This window comes from Pangasianodon hypophthalmus, chromosome 4, assembly GCF_027358585.1.
Source record: "Pangasianodon hypophthalmus isolate fPanHyp1 chromosome 4, fPanHyp1.pri, whole genome shotgun sequence".
In the NCBI taxonomy this organism is placed as follows: domain Eukaryota; kingdom Metazoa; phylum Chordata; class Actinopteri; order Siluriformes; family Pangasiidae; genus Pangasianodon; species Pangasianodon hypophthalmus.
Genome location: NC_069713.1, coordinates 20,457,075 through 20,471,339, shown reverse-complemented (window position 1 = coordinate 20,471,339; position 14,265 = coordinate 20,457,075). Strand labels below are relative to the sequence as shown.

Sequence of the window (14,265 nt, the reverse complement as noted above, 5' to 3'; positions counted from 1 at the left end):
TTTTCCCCTTTTGGTAATTTGCCAATTCCCACCAACTAGGCAGCTCTCCCCTATTATACGATAGTCAACAACCAGGGAGGGTATCCATGAGCCCGCTCATGCTGCATCACAGGGCAGCTGAATACACTCAGAGGAAAGTGCTATCTGCCCTCTTCCACATACACGAACTCGCAGATGCTCATGATTGGCTAGTGTCACACTGATTGAGAAGGAAGTGAGTATGCCATTCATCCCACTCAGACATCATGGCCAGTTTTGCTCTCTTGGACTCCTGGCCATTGTCAGGATCTGAACTCTGGACATTAGGACAAATTTTCTTTCCCACATTTTACATTTTCTGAATGAATTTACATTGTCTTAAACACGTTTCAGCTGATAGACAGTGGCGCTAGACTTAATACTGCTCCTTACTCAAAGCCAATATCCACTTAAGGGGTAACTGAATGTCACTGAAACGCTGAAACGCTGAATGTCACTGAAATGCCACTAATTTTAGGAGCTCCTGTGCAACTAAATCTTGCATAAGTCTGTAGTTACATCTCAGGTCTGAATGCTGAGCAATATTAGTATCATCTCCTCACTATGTGTGTAGACTTTAACCCTGAATATGGCCCACAGTAATAAACTTAAAGTCTTTTCCAGGCTTAACACTAGGACTGGGCAATATGGTGATATTGGTGATATTATGTAATTTAATGCAAATAATGTGATCCAGTGTGATGGTCAAACATGAAAAAAAAAAACAAAACAGCTAATGTGTTTTTGTTCTTCCACCCACAGTATACTTGGAAGACAGTTTCATCAAATCAGGAGTGTTCAGCGTTTCAGAGCTGGTCAGAGTATCCAGAAGTAAGTCGAGCTTGCCATACACACACCCACACCCACACCCACCCACACACACACACACACACAGTCACTATGCCTTGCTTTATGTTCAGCCTTCCTGACTTAGTAAGGGAGGTACTTACCCAGAACACGTGTGGAGAATCCAGTCTGGCAGGTCCTGGGAGCAGTGTGTGAGAGCATGTGTGTATGTGAGCATGTGTGTATGTCAACATGTGTGTGTGTGTGTGTGTGTGTGTGTGTATGAATGACTGTACAGGAGTGTGTGTGTCGACATGCCTGCCTTCATCAAAGACGATGACAGATGTTCCAACAGGAATCTTTCTTTCTCTGTTGGTTGAGGACAATGCCTCCCTCAGGCAGGATCTGTGTGCAGTGCCGAGGGGTTGTGAGGCCGCCCTTTCCAAACACACACACACACACACACACACACACACATGCACTTGATGACACTGTAACTGATACATGTTACACCTTCTACATGTAACAAAATGCCCAGTGTCACACACATGCTGCTCCTCACACACACACACACACACACACACACACTCACTCACTCACCTTGTGAGAATGCCACTCTGTCAGCTTGACTTCTTTGAACTGCTGATCTTTTCATGGTGCTTCAGAAATCTGGGTCTCCAATCATCCAGCCTTTCAGCACCAAAAGAGGAGCAGAACTCACACCCAAGCCTAATGCACTCGAGTGAAGAAGCAAGGAGGGAGGGAGAGAGAGAGAGGAACAGATCTGTCACTCCTAATAGTGTGGCATTAGAGATGTTAGGAAAGAGCAGGCACCTTAAGCACTAACCCTAATTAGGGTTAGTCCAGTTAATCCTAATACTGGAACGGGAGCTTTAAATGAATACTCAGAGTTTTTCTATCTAATCTCTATGCACTGCATCTGTTTTCTATGGGGGATTATCACAGACAATAATTTCAGTACATTTCTGCGTAGGTAGGAAAAAACAGATATTTATACAATTACAATATCATTTATACAATTATAGAATTACAGATATTTATAATTTTCATATAAACTAATACTACATTGAACTGAATAATTTATCCTTCTACAAAAATACAGCTTTCACATAAATGTGGTTTTAAACACTGAAAACAATGAAACTTAAAAATTGTGTCAATTAGTTGTAGGTCATTTTTTAGTTTTGCTCAAATTAAAAAATATTATGCAAATTTTTTTAAAGTTCCAGGTTAACAGGTTCTTTTGTTTGTTTTTGTTTTTCGTTTTCTCTCAGTACTGGGAAAAATGTCGACATTATTATTTGTGGTAACTGCACACGCTATCCAAAAGAACAAATAACTGGTGTGTAAAAATTATTCATATTTTTAAACTGATAAGTAAATGACTTAAAAAAGGTGATTTGCCTGTAGTCCTTAACTATGTCATCATCATTCACAAATTAATATTAAACCTACTGCAGATTCTGAACAAAGCTGGTCACATAACGTTCAGAGTGTAGTAAATTTTATTGTCGTATCGTATTGTAGCAAATACAGTGGTATCAACAAATATTGAGTTATTGTCTTAAGAATCAAAACTGTATTGTATCGTATCATATTGTAGCAGATTCAGTGGTATTGCAAAATATCAAACCATTCCCTTAAGAATTAAAATCATATCACATCATGTTAAAGACTGAGGTTTACACCCCTACTACAGATGCAGTAGAAATTTGGTGGAGTATTTCTTTTATGCTCACTTATGCTCACAACATGGTTCCTTCATTGTAGTGCACAAGGCTTGTGAAATTGGTCTGTAAACACCTCAAGTGCATGAATAATAACTGCTTTTATGCGCATGTTGATATTCTTCTGTGTTTATTTTATTAATTTAGCCCAGACAACAGTATCACTGTTTATAATATGAGCAGTTGTTGACTTTAGATAATTTATTGGCCACATATAAAGGACAATAGCTTACTGTACTGAGTTAAAGCCTGGATTTAAACAGGACACTTTTTATAAGATGTTCCAGCACCCAGTGTTGTCCCAGCATAGATTTCTCAGTCCATAAATGAGTGAACCAAGTGGGATGTACTTGTGTGTAAATGAAGAAGGATATAGAAGTTAGACTGCTGAACAGCTCTCTGGAGGGTGAGGTTTTTCTGTAGATCTAATATCTGTGATAGAGAGATTGCACCTCTCCAACCCTGAAGGCAGCCCTTCTCAGAGATCAAGTTACTTCCTCGGTTATGTTTGGGTTTGTCCGCATGCAAAACTAGTTCTGAGCAACTGTGTCGAATTGAGAACTGTATCGAAAGTTTGTGTGTAAGTGTGTATGTGTGTGTATGTGTGTGTGTGATGAGATTTACCTAATGTACTGCAAATGTTGAAATATTGAAAAAATTGAATTTTTAAAAATGAAACATTCCTGTCCTTGTTTATTTTGTTATATCCTTACTTCCTCTCTCTCTCTCTCTCTCTCTCTCTCTCTTTCTCACTAGCTCCTATCACGCAGGGGGCAGGGGTGAACTTCACCATGGCGGACATGCCCAGCCAGCCATATTACCATGACCTGAACTCAGTGAGCTTACACCGCTCACTCTCCTCCCCTCCTGGCAGGTGAGCACACACAGACCCACACATCTGCACACACACTACAACTCATCCCATATAAATCATTTAACTCTTTTATGTTTGCACACGTCCTCCTAAAAACACACAGAATTGATCGAGTACTCCCTCACTCATGTCTGTATTGTGTGTGCAGTAAACGACCTAAGACTGTTCCAGAGGACAGCATGGAGACGAGTCCCACAGGCCCAGACTTCTACTCTTCCCCTAGCTCACCAGTTAGCCGACCATGGCATGAGAGAGACCAAGGTGAGAGAAGGAGAGCTCAGAGTTTTAAAAATACAGAAATTGGATTTGACTGGTTAGCTTTTAGAGATAAAAGAGAATAAATTAGTAGTTTTCATGTGTTATTATCTGTGTGTGTTCTCCCTGTGTCTGTGTGGGTTTCCTCCGGGTTCTCTGGTTTCCTCTCAACTCACAAAAACACACAAGTGGGTGCATTAGCTAAGCTAAATTATGCCTAGCTGTAAATGATTGTTTGAATGTGTGTGCGCATGGGGCCCTGTGTCCCATCCAGGGTGTATTCTCACCTCAAGCCCAGTGTTCCCTGACCCTGACAGGAATAAAGCAGATACTGAAAATGAGTGAAATCAATAGTCTTAAAAGCAACAAAAAGCATACCTAGAAAAAAAAAATAACATTGCTGTATGATCAGTAAAAGGGTGTGTGTGGGTCTATGTATTATTTTGACATTTTAACTATTTACCCCATTTCAATGTATTTCAGGATTTTACTTTTATCTTTTTGTTCCTTTAAAAGATTTACGGTATTCCTCAGGCTAAACACCTGCTTTTGCACTTACACGCATTATTCAATACTGAACTTTTTGTACATTTCTCTGAACAAGCATGTAGCCTGGCACCAACCGAACCACAAAACTGCAAAAATACCTCAGAGCAACAAAACAAAATGTCTATCAAGAATACCTTTGTCAATCAATCACAACCTAATGGCTAGCATTACACTGTTTAATGTACTGTACATCTCTGAAGTAGTAAAAATTTTCCTCTAGTTGGTTTTGTAGAACTTAAGGTCTAATATTGTAATAAAGTAAATTATAGTAATTTACTGAACTCACAGGGAATATAAGTAAATAGTTTCATAAGACCATCTCTCCTCCTCTATTGCTATGCAAGAAAAAAATGCATACCTAATAAATCCTTATCAGTCTTACCCGAGTAAGCTGTTAAAAGTCGGACTCCATCATCCAGGAGATATTTGATCATGTGACGAATAAACATCTCAGCTCTTCCTTGGTTGAGGAATCATGTGGGAGGAAAAGTTACTCGATCTTTGGATGAACTACAAATCAGTGTGTGACTACATGCGGATCGTAAATAAAATGTGGTGCCATGCTTTCAAAAATATATGCCTGTTTGGCCTGTGTTCTTACCTGATAGAGGTCATCCAAAAATTAAATTAGGCAATGAGCCGATTCATGATTTATGTTACAGCAATCTATTAGAAGATAAAGTGATGTTGCGCTCCCCAACCCACCTTCTCGCCTAGAACATTTACTATGGCCTGTTTTTGGTCTATATAAATATTATACTTGTTATAAAACAAAAATTACTGTTGTGTTTATGATTTTCATTGTAGTTCAATATAGTATTTATGCTAAAGGTTTTAGATCCAAACTACTTTCTATTTACTTTTGAACTTTTGAGATTTAGAGTATATATAGAGGTACCGTTTTCCAAATGATAGAGCTCGGCTAAGAAATTTTGAAAGAAATGTGAAAAATGTGTCCTTTAAATCCATTTCATTTTAAAGCACTGAACAGTCATTCAGATTTTGACAACTACATTTTTCAAAACTCATCTCTTAGCCTAACAGCGCTTTAGGTGGACTAAACCGTAAACTCACAGGTGGTCCTGAGGGGACTGTGGTGCCGTTTGTCAGTTCCTGGGCTCTTTAAACCTCCCTAACTCTGTCTCTGTTTGTCTGCTACGTGAGGATATGAGGCAGTGTTATTTTCCTTCTCTGAATCACAGTGAAGTGCAATGTTGATAAACTAGTTTTATCACCTTCCTTCGCAGCTCATTGAACCTGGTGAACTCCCATGTACTCACTTGCACAGGTCGAAAACAAATCCTTCACCGTCAGCCTGTCTCAAAGGCATAGTGCCCTCTGTGCTCCTTATAAACGCTGCTTTTGAAACATTTCATACACCAGCCGTGCTTTGCAGCGCTGTGCTCTCCTAACGTTTCTCCCCCACTGAGAAGGACTTGTTTGTTTTTGTTAGCGGTGATTTAAACCTCAGATAAGCCCGCTGCTCTTGTGTTTTCACTTTCGCATAGCTACAAAAGGAAGACAAAGCCAAGATTTACTATCGGACAGCTTGTAATTGAAACAGGATTCGTTAGTGTGCATGTTTGTTTACTTACGGAGCTGAAAGTGCTCAAAAGTACAGTTAAATTAAGGATCATGTTTTAAGGTTTGCTCTTTTCTACTTTGCATATGTTTTTCTGAAAGATCCTTTTCCAAGGAAAGCAAGTATTAAGATTGGGTTAGATTAAGGTGAAGCCATGAGGGTTGGAGTTGTTTTGTCACACTACCACTCAAATTAATGTGGTTTTACCTGTGTGTGTGTGTTTGTGTGTGTGCATTGGCAACAGAAACGACATTGCCAAAAGCTCCAGTTGTCTGATTTTTGGTACCAGCTCAAGATGCGGATCTAATGGTTCTGTTAGCGTGGGGCAGAAGCACTGTTTGTTTTATAATTTGTTATATATATATATATATATATATATACAATCATTTAAGTTTAAGCATAATAATTATTATATAATTTTTCATTTCTTGATATAGAGTGCTAATGTGACTGTATGCTGTTTTAGTGCACTGATACACTACATGGCCAAAAGTATGTGGACACCTGACCATCACACCCCTATGTGCTTTTTGAACATCCCATTCCACCCCCTTTATAATTATTATTATTCTGTTATAATAAGCTCCACTCTTCTGGGAAGGCTTTCCAGTAGATTTTGGAGCATGGCTGTGGAGATTTCCCCATTAGAGCATTAGTGAGGTCACTATGGCACTGATGTCGGGTGAGGAGGTCTGGGACTCAGTTAGCATTTTAATTCACCCCAAAGGTGTTCAGTGGGGTTGAGGTCATGGCTCTGTGGAGGACACTCCAGTTTTTCCACTCCAAGCATGGCAAACCATGTCTTCATGGAGCTCGATTTGTGCACAGGGGCATTGTCATGCTGGACCAGGTTTGGGCCCCTTAATTCCAGTGATGGGAAATCTTAATGCTATAGCATACAAAGACATTCTATCTAATTGTGTGCTTCCAACTTTGTGGCAACAGTTTGGGGAAGAACCACATATGGGTGCGATAGTCAGGTGTCCACAAACATTCGGCCAAATAGTGTGATGTTCTTACAATATTTATTTTGTAACATTTTCCTCAACAATGGTTTGAGATTAGTTAATTAATTAATTCAATCAGATTTTTTTAAAATTTAAAACTTCATTGACATTGAGACTTTTGATCAGTAATTTTCAGCCATTCCAGTCATCTCTTAAGTTAATAGACAATTGTACTATAACTGCAAACTTCATTGGCTCCTGTCTGGACCAGTTCATGGTTTTAAATGTGCAGTGGAAAAGCAGTTTCTCAAAGCATGGTGAACTCATGAGTGCCCATGAAGTTCTCTTTAGTAGTGTTGTCTTGAGTTGAGGAAGCTGACCTCTAACCCCTTTGTGTTCAGTTTACTTTTTGCATGGCTTGATAATTGATTGGCCATTCAGAGGTGGGAGGCGGGGCTGACTGACTTCACTGTGGCGTGTGGCAGCAGTTAAACTTGACCCAACCTCTTAAGTGACTGTGTTAGGGGTCAAAGCCAGGCTGTGACCTCAGGGGTTAGGCATGACACATGACCTGGACACCCGAGGGGATTGGTGAGAGGGGGATGGGTGTGGGGCTGACAGAGAAAGAGAGGGGGAGAGAGAGAGAGAGAGAGAGAGAGACTGTGTGATAAAATCAGGGGCAAGAATGGCAGGTGTGTATGTGTATGTGTGTGTGTGTGTGTGTGTGTGTGTGTGAAAGAGAACAAGATGCAAGAAGAGAGAGGAAAAGAGAGGCAGACAGGTGCAGCAGCGTCTGTTTGAACTTGTCCCTTGACGACTGACAGGTGGCCAGCATGTGGGAGAGAGAAACTGACAGATAGAGAAGGAAAGAAAGAGCATTTCAAGGCCCAAAAATGAATGTGTGTGCATGTGTGTGTGTTAGCCAGCCGCTCTCCTCTGGTGGGTTAGCTACTCATCCCTGTTTCCTTTCTTTCCTTTAAATATTTTTGTTTCCCTCATTGGCTTAGCATGCTGAAGACATGAGCTTGACATGAGCTGACAAGAGTCGTAGAAAAAGGGGGGGGGGCACTGGAGGAGTGGAGATGGGGACAGTGGAGGAGTGGAGATGGGGATAGTGTAGGAGTGGAGAGGGGATAGTGGAGGGGTGGATAGAGGGATAGTGAAGAAGTGGAGAGGGGGATAGTGGAGGGGGGTAGTGGAGGAGTGGAGAGAGGGATAGTGGAGGAGTAGAGAGAAGGACAGTGGAGGATGTGAAGAGATGGATAGTGGAGGAGTGGAGAGAGGGATGGAGGAGTGGAGAGGGGGATAGTGGAGGTCTGAAGAGATGGATAGTGGAGGAGTGGAGAGAGGGATGGAGGAGTGGAGAGGGGGACAGTGGAGGAGTGGAGGGGGGATAGTGGAGGAGTGGAGATATAGGTAGTGGAGAAGTGGAGAGGGGGACAGTGGAGGAGTGGAGGGGGGATAGTGGAGGAGTGGAGATATAGGTAGTGGAGAAGTGGAGAGGGGGATAGTGGAGGAGTGCAGAGGGGCATAGTGGAGGAAGGAAAGTGTGTTTAGTACAGAGCTCATGAGAAAGAGGGAATTTAGGGCCTTTATAAGAAGGGAAGGTTTGATATTAAAGCCATATGAGGCCATGACAGAAGCAGAGCAGCTCAGCCAAGCCTGTACATACACACACACACACACACACACACACGCTTCATTTGCTTCTCCTAATGTAAACTTTGTGGAATGACTTTGACGTTGTTTGGCCTCCTCCCTGACACAATTCACAATCCCCTCCGTCCTCTCTTTCTCTCTCTCTCTCATATGCAGTTTACACTCAGGGAGAAGTTTGATAACAAACAGCTGTTTTCAATAGTGAAAAAGGTTTCTAAAAAGTTTTCTGTCCCTGTGTACATGCACACACTTACACCATATGGCCAAAAGTTTGTGGACACCTGACCATCACACCCATATGTGCTTTTTGAACATCCTATTCAAGATTTAGCCACAAGAGCATTAGTGATGTCAGATGACGTAACAGTTTGGGGAAGAACCACATGTGGGTGTGATGGTCAGGTGTCCATAAACTTTTGGTCAGAAGTGTAGTTGTGGGTGATATGGCAAAAATATCATATCAAGATACATACATTTACATTTATATGTACATTTACCACATTCAACAGATGCCCTTGTCCAGAGTGACTTACAATTCACGTTATAATTCACATCTTCATATTGAAGATCTTTCCATGATATGATATGTAGCACAATACATATCATATGTATGTATGATAATAAATGTAAATGTAAAATGTAAATGCAAATTACAATACGTATATAAGTTTGCTAACAACTATCAGCCAAACTGTGATGACAACAACTATATTTAAATGGATATTTTTTTAGATAGCTTCTGTTAAATACATAACTTGACAAAAAAGAGGGAAGAATGAAAGAATTGGTACAGTAATACTTCAGATTCATTTTCTGTTTATTTGAGTAATGTCTGAAATAGATAAAATTACTGACCAAAACATCCTAGTCACTGTAACAGTGGAGACAGTCAGTGTTGTAAAAGTACTGACAATATCCTCTCATAAATGCCTATTGTGACATAATTTATCATAATAACAAGATTATATAGTCTCTGTCTCTCTCTCTTTCTCTCTCTCTTTGTCACACATATACACACATTCCTGGGGCTGTACAACCAGCACCAGTGGCAGTTCTGTTACTAGAGGTGCGGTAACCAAATATTCACACACACACACACACACACACACACACACAAGCGTCCTGAGGGTTGAATAGATAGATAGATTGAAGTTATGCTACAGTTGAGAGCGTGATTACATAATTACATAAAAATACAAGGTCAATTTATTCTTGCAAAATTTTAATACAATTGTCTTCTCATTTGCTGTTGCAGTCTATTGAAATAAAACCTGGTCTGTCTGTAGTGTTTCAGCACACGCACACACACACATGCACCCCCCCCCCTCCACACACACACACACACACACACACACACACACACACCGAGAGAGAGAGAGAGAGAGAGAGAGAGAGAGAGAGGAATTTCCCTGCATTCCACTGCCTTTTGTCTTCATATAGCCAAGATCATTTACCTAGACAGTAAAAAGAAGGAGAAGCATGACCATGGTGTGTGTGTGTGTGTATGTGTGTGTGTGTGTGTGCCTTTAGTGCAGCTTTATGCAAGAGAACTCACCCCGATGTTATGTCTTCTCAACACACACACACACACAACACAACAGTTGACACACAACAGCGAACCACACATTTACATGCATCATTAGTTTCCTGCTCCTACTTTTTTCTCTCTTTCTTTTTCTTTTCCTCACCTCAGCTCTTAGCTTCGCTTTTCCGGAGATCCACCCAAAGACATTTTTCAAGAGCAAGGGCAGCATCTTCTTCATGAACACAGAGCTAGACAGGAAATTTTCCACAATCTCTAGAGTCTATATGCAAATTTTTTTTCTTCCTGACAAAACAAGGTGACTCAGAAGAATTGCTGTCATGGTGATGAGCAAAGATTAAGAGCAGAGAAAGAGAATGCTGAAAGTTCAGTCTGGTTCACTAGTTATAACTACTGTAAAACAAGCTGCTCGCTCTTTATTAAAGGTTCACGAAGGGCACATTCAGGGCTGTAGTAAAGCCTGGATTTATAGCTGCTTCTAAATGTGATTGGTCCGGTGGATTTGTGCCAGAATCACATTCCATTCAACTCTGTCCTGATTAGGATTGCAAGCATGAGTCGGCAAAATCAATGACGTCAATTATAAAAAATCACCATACATTTTCATTGCCAAAACGTCACCCAATTTAAAAAAAATGCTCTGGAATGCAAAAGTGCACCGGCTGTATAATTTAGAGGAAGTGGAGGAGACGATGCACACACACATGGACAACAGAAGTTGGCTACATCTAAAAGTCTGAAAAAAGATTTTAAAAATATTATTAATCAAAAGATAATATTTAATTGTTGTCCTGCTTCTTATTTGGATTGAATATACTTTTTTTAATTTGCCTCCTAAACCTTCGTAACTGTGTGTGTCTCTTGTGTAGCTGAGATATCCTCTCCCACTATGAAGAAGGCGGAGAAACCGCTGTTTAGCCCCACCTCTCCACAAGACTCCTCCCCTCGCCTGACTACATTTCCCCAGCATCATCACCCAAGCCTGACCAGCGTGGGTCACAGTGGTACGTTTCCACCTAAACACATCACACACCACCACACAATACACACTTTTAGATGCTCAATTAAGAACATATTCTAGATAAAGCTGCTAAAAAGTGTGATGTCTCATCATTAGTAATAGGACCTCGTACTGAGTAACATTCGAGTGATCGGAGTGATACACACAGTGAAATGTCCTAGTGCGGTTATAATAAATATAAGCTTTCTTGGAACGCCGCTCGATCTATCAAATTAGTGGACAGGAACTAACTGTTGTATAAATCAAAATATATTGGTTTACTAGCAAAGTGCCAAACTGTGATGACGAAAAGAATAATTAAGATATGTTTTGGTAGCTTCTGGAAGTATGTTTAACTTGGCAAAAAATGGAGGAAGAATGAAAGAAATGGTACAATAATAATTTAGATTTGTTTTCCATTAACTTGATAGATGTCTGGAATGAACACACTAAAAGTACATAGACCATGACTGAATTACAGTCACTCTAAATACACTACCAGTCAAAAATTTGGACACATTAGATTGAACATATATTTATCATTGTCATTTTGACTAAGCTCTAAGATTGGTGTTTTTTCCTAAGCCGAATGAATTTGCCAAATTTGCCCTTGTATAAATTTATTTCTGAAGAGCTCGACTTATTTGGAAACTTTAAGCCTCCTGGGTGAACCTCCTCATGAAGCTGGTTGAGAAAATGCCAATAGAGATTCATCAGGAATACTGTTAAGAATTTGAAATATTAAATAGTTTTCATTTGTTTGACACTTTTCTTGGTCACATGTATTGTTTCATATGTGTTATTTCATAGTATTAATAACTTAATTGTTATTCTTAAATAGTAGAAAATAGTAAACATGAAGAAAGCCTTTATTTTTCTATGAGTAGGTGTGTCCAAACTGTTAGCTGGTATTGGGGATATTTGCAGAATATTACATAATATGACATATAGTAATGAGTTATTGACATATCTAAAATATTGGGTTCAAAAATTTGAGCCAAATTTGAAGGACTGATTTTATTTAATTGTGAATATAAAATCCATTTTTAACAAATTATTTAAAAAATCCACACAAGGTTACATCATTCTTCACTAACATAAAAATTTTTCAGATTTTTCTCATTTTTGTTTACTGAAGGTATTAGCCATGATATCAAATAACACAGAATCCTGCTAATTAAATCAATGCCAGGTGTTAAAAACTGACAACAATTAGCCCTGTGTGTACACTGTGTTTATATGTGCATACATTACCTTTGAAATTAATATGACATCACAACAAATAACACAATTAGACAAAACAGGATTCAAATAAATTTTAATTTTATATCAAGGGGTTCTCAGTTTAAATATTCAGCACCAAATAAAATGAAAGAAAAACTTTATCCAACATGATGAATTTGTAGTGATCTCACTTTTACACAGAACTGGATCAGTATAGAGAAGCTAAAGTGTTAGTAATAATGGCTGATGTGTGTTCTGTGTGTGATATGTGTGTGTACAGTGATCTCCACGAGGAGTCCTCCCCCTCACTCCCCACTGCAGTTTTCAGCTCCTGCCATCCTTCCTCCTGCTCCATCACCCTATTTCTCCCATCCTACCATCCGTTACCCTCCGCACCTCAACCCAGCCGACTCGCTCAAGAACTACGTTCAGCCTTACGATCCGTCCAGCCCTCAGAGCAGCCAGGTGAGCACGGCTTCCTAACACTCACAACCAACATGCTGTAGTGGGGAAGGCTTAGAAACTCTGATCATGTCTATGGATGTGTGTAGGTGTACAGAAGAATGTCTTCTTTCCTTGCACACATCCAGCCACAAAAAAAAAAAGTCCAACAGAACGACATGCATTAACATGTTTAGTGCACAGAAGCCCAAAATTGCACAAACCCGTACTTTCTGTCATGTAGTAGCATGTGTGTGATACACTTACAAGTTGAGGCTGGTTCATTTCTTCCAGCCAGTCTTTAAAATGAAACGAGCCAGCCATTATTCAACTGTCAAAACTTTGTTCAGGATTTATCAAGTTGTTCCCTCTCTTTCTGCCTTTTCTCCAACTTGCTCTTTCATCCCGCGTCTGTTTTTCTCTTGGTGTGTATTCTGTCCCCCCTCACTATTATTCCCTCTGAGTCGGGCTCGAGTTTGATTAACGGGACACGTTATTTTGGTACAGTAATTGACCCAGTTTAGCTAAAATCATTAGAGGTTTGCTCTGTTGGCTCCTCTCATTTAGCTCTAAAGCAGAGAGCCAGGCAGAGCGGCGACCTCAGGAATGCCACGGTAACAGCATTTGCTGGGATAAATGAAGAGAGTAGGAACAGAGGAAGGGAGGGGGCATCTACAAAAGCCAGTCAATAAACGTTTGAACCAGGAAAGCCACTGCTCATTGGCTTAATTCGCATAAGAGCACTCGGCTTTGCAGCTTTACCCTGTGAAGTTAGCACTGTAGTACCTTTAGTAGCTGTAGCTGAGTTTTAACACATTACTTACAAAATAAGATTCAATACATAGCGAAAAGGTTCAAAACTTCTGATTTTTGAAATTGTATTCACTATGTGGTTACTCCAACACCTATTAAAAATGCTTAACCTCTTTAACTCCTAGGCTGTTATACAGATATTCATCTTAAACCACATTATTTAGTAACTATCATTAATTATTCAGCAAATACAATAAATATCATAGTAAAAGTAGTAGGTACACGAGTGAGGAATGTACCTGTTTCTGCAGAGACGTCTTGGGAGTTTAAAAGAAGTCGAAAGAATTCGTATAAAATTAGTTATTGTTTTTCTGTTATTATGGGTGGGCTGGTTTGTTTAAACAGTTTCGTAATGAAGCTCTGGCCAGCGTCCTGCCTGCTGCGCTTACACTGACTCCACTCTGATGACTGACTGTCAGACTCTCGCTGAATCACGTCTGAAACCACTTTTTATGTTGTCTCTGCCAAGCAACTCAGCCAGCCTCAGTCAATCTTAATTATATTCACAAAATCCCCTAAAAAAGTCGATTTGTCCAAACATTTTCTTAAGGGAAATTTATACTCCCTCGCTTTCAGTGTGACGCTGTCGAGATTTGACAGTTACCTTCTTTCCTCCTGAGTGTAAATTAATTTTGATAGCACCGTTTTATGATTCTTGAAACTGGAGTAGGTGTGGAAAGTGCAAAAAAAGAAGATTTGATTCATTTAGCATCGTAAATCTGTTCAAAGCATCCGTTTTGGTCAGGGTAGAATGAACAGGAGTGTGCCACCTTGCTCGCTGCTTGGCCGAAGTCCAGCAGAAGTCTAAATCAGAGCTTATAACAGT

At 39.9% G+C, this 14,265-nt stretch overlaps 1 protein-coding gene across 7 annotated transcripts in view; it reads left to right on the top strand.

Moving 5' to 3' along the window:
* The window catches only part of LOC113540206 (nuclear factor 1 B-type), a 92,361-nt gene that overhangs the window by 57,100 nt on the left and 20,996 nt on the right, over positions 1-14,265 (top strand). For all 7 annotated transcript variants that reach the window (XM_034303547.2, XM_026936518.3, XM_026936522.3 and 4 more), the window contains exons 4-8: positions 781-849; positions 3,309-3,426; positions 3,575-3,687; positions 10,831-10,965; positions 12,466-12,650. In XM_034303547.2, coding sequence (XP_034159438.1) covers positions 781-849; positions 3,309-3,426; positions 3,575-3,687; positions 10,831-10,965; positions 12,466-12,650 — 620 coding nt within the window. The remainder of the gene's footprint in view (positions 1-780; positions 850-3,308; positions 3,427-3,574; positions 3,688-10,830; positions 10,966-12,465; positions 12,651-14,265) is intronic.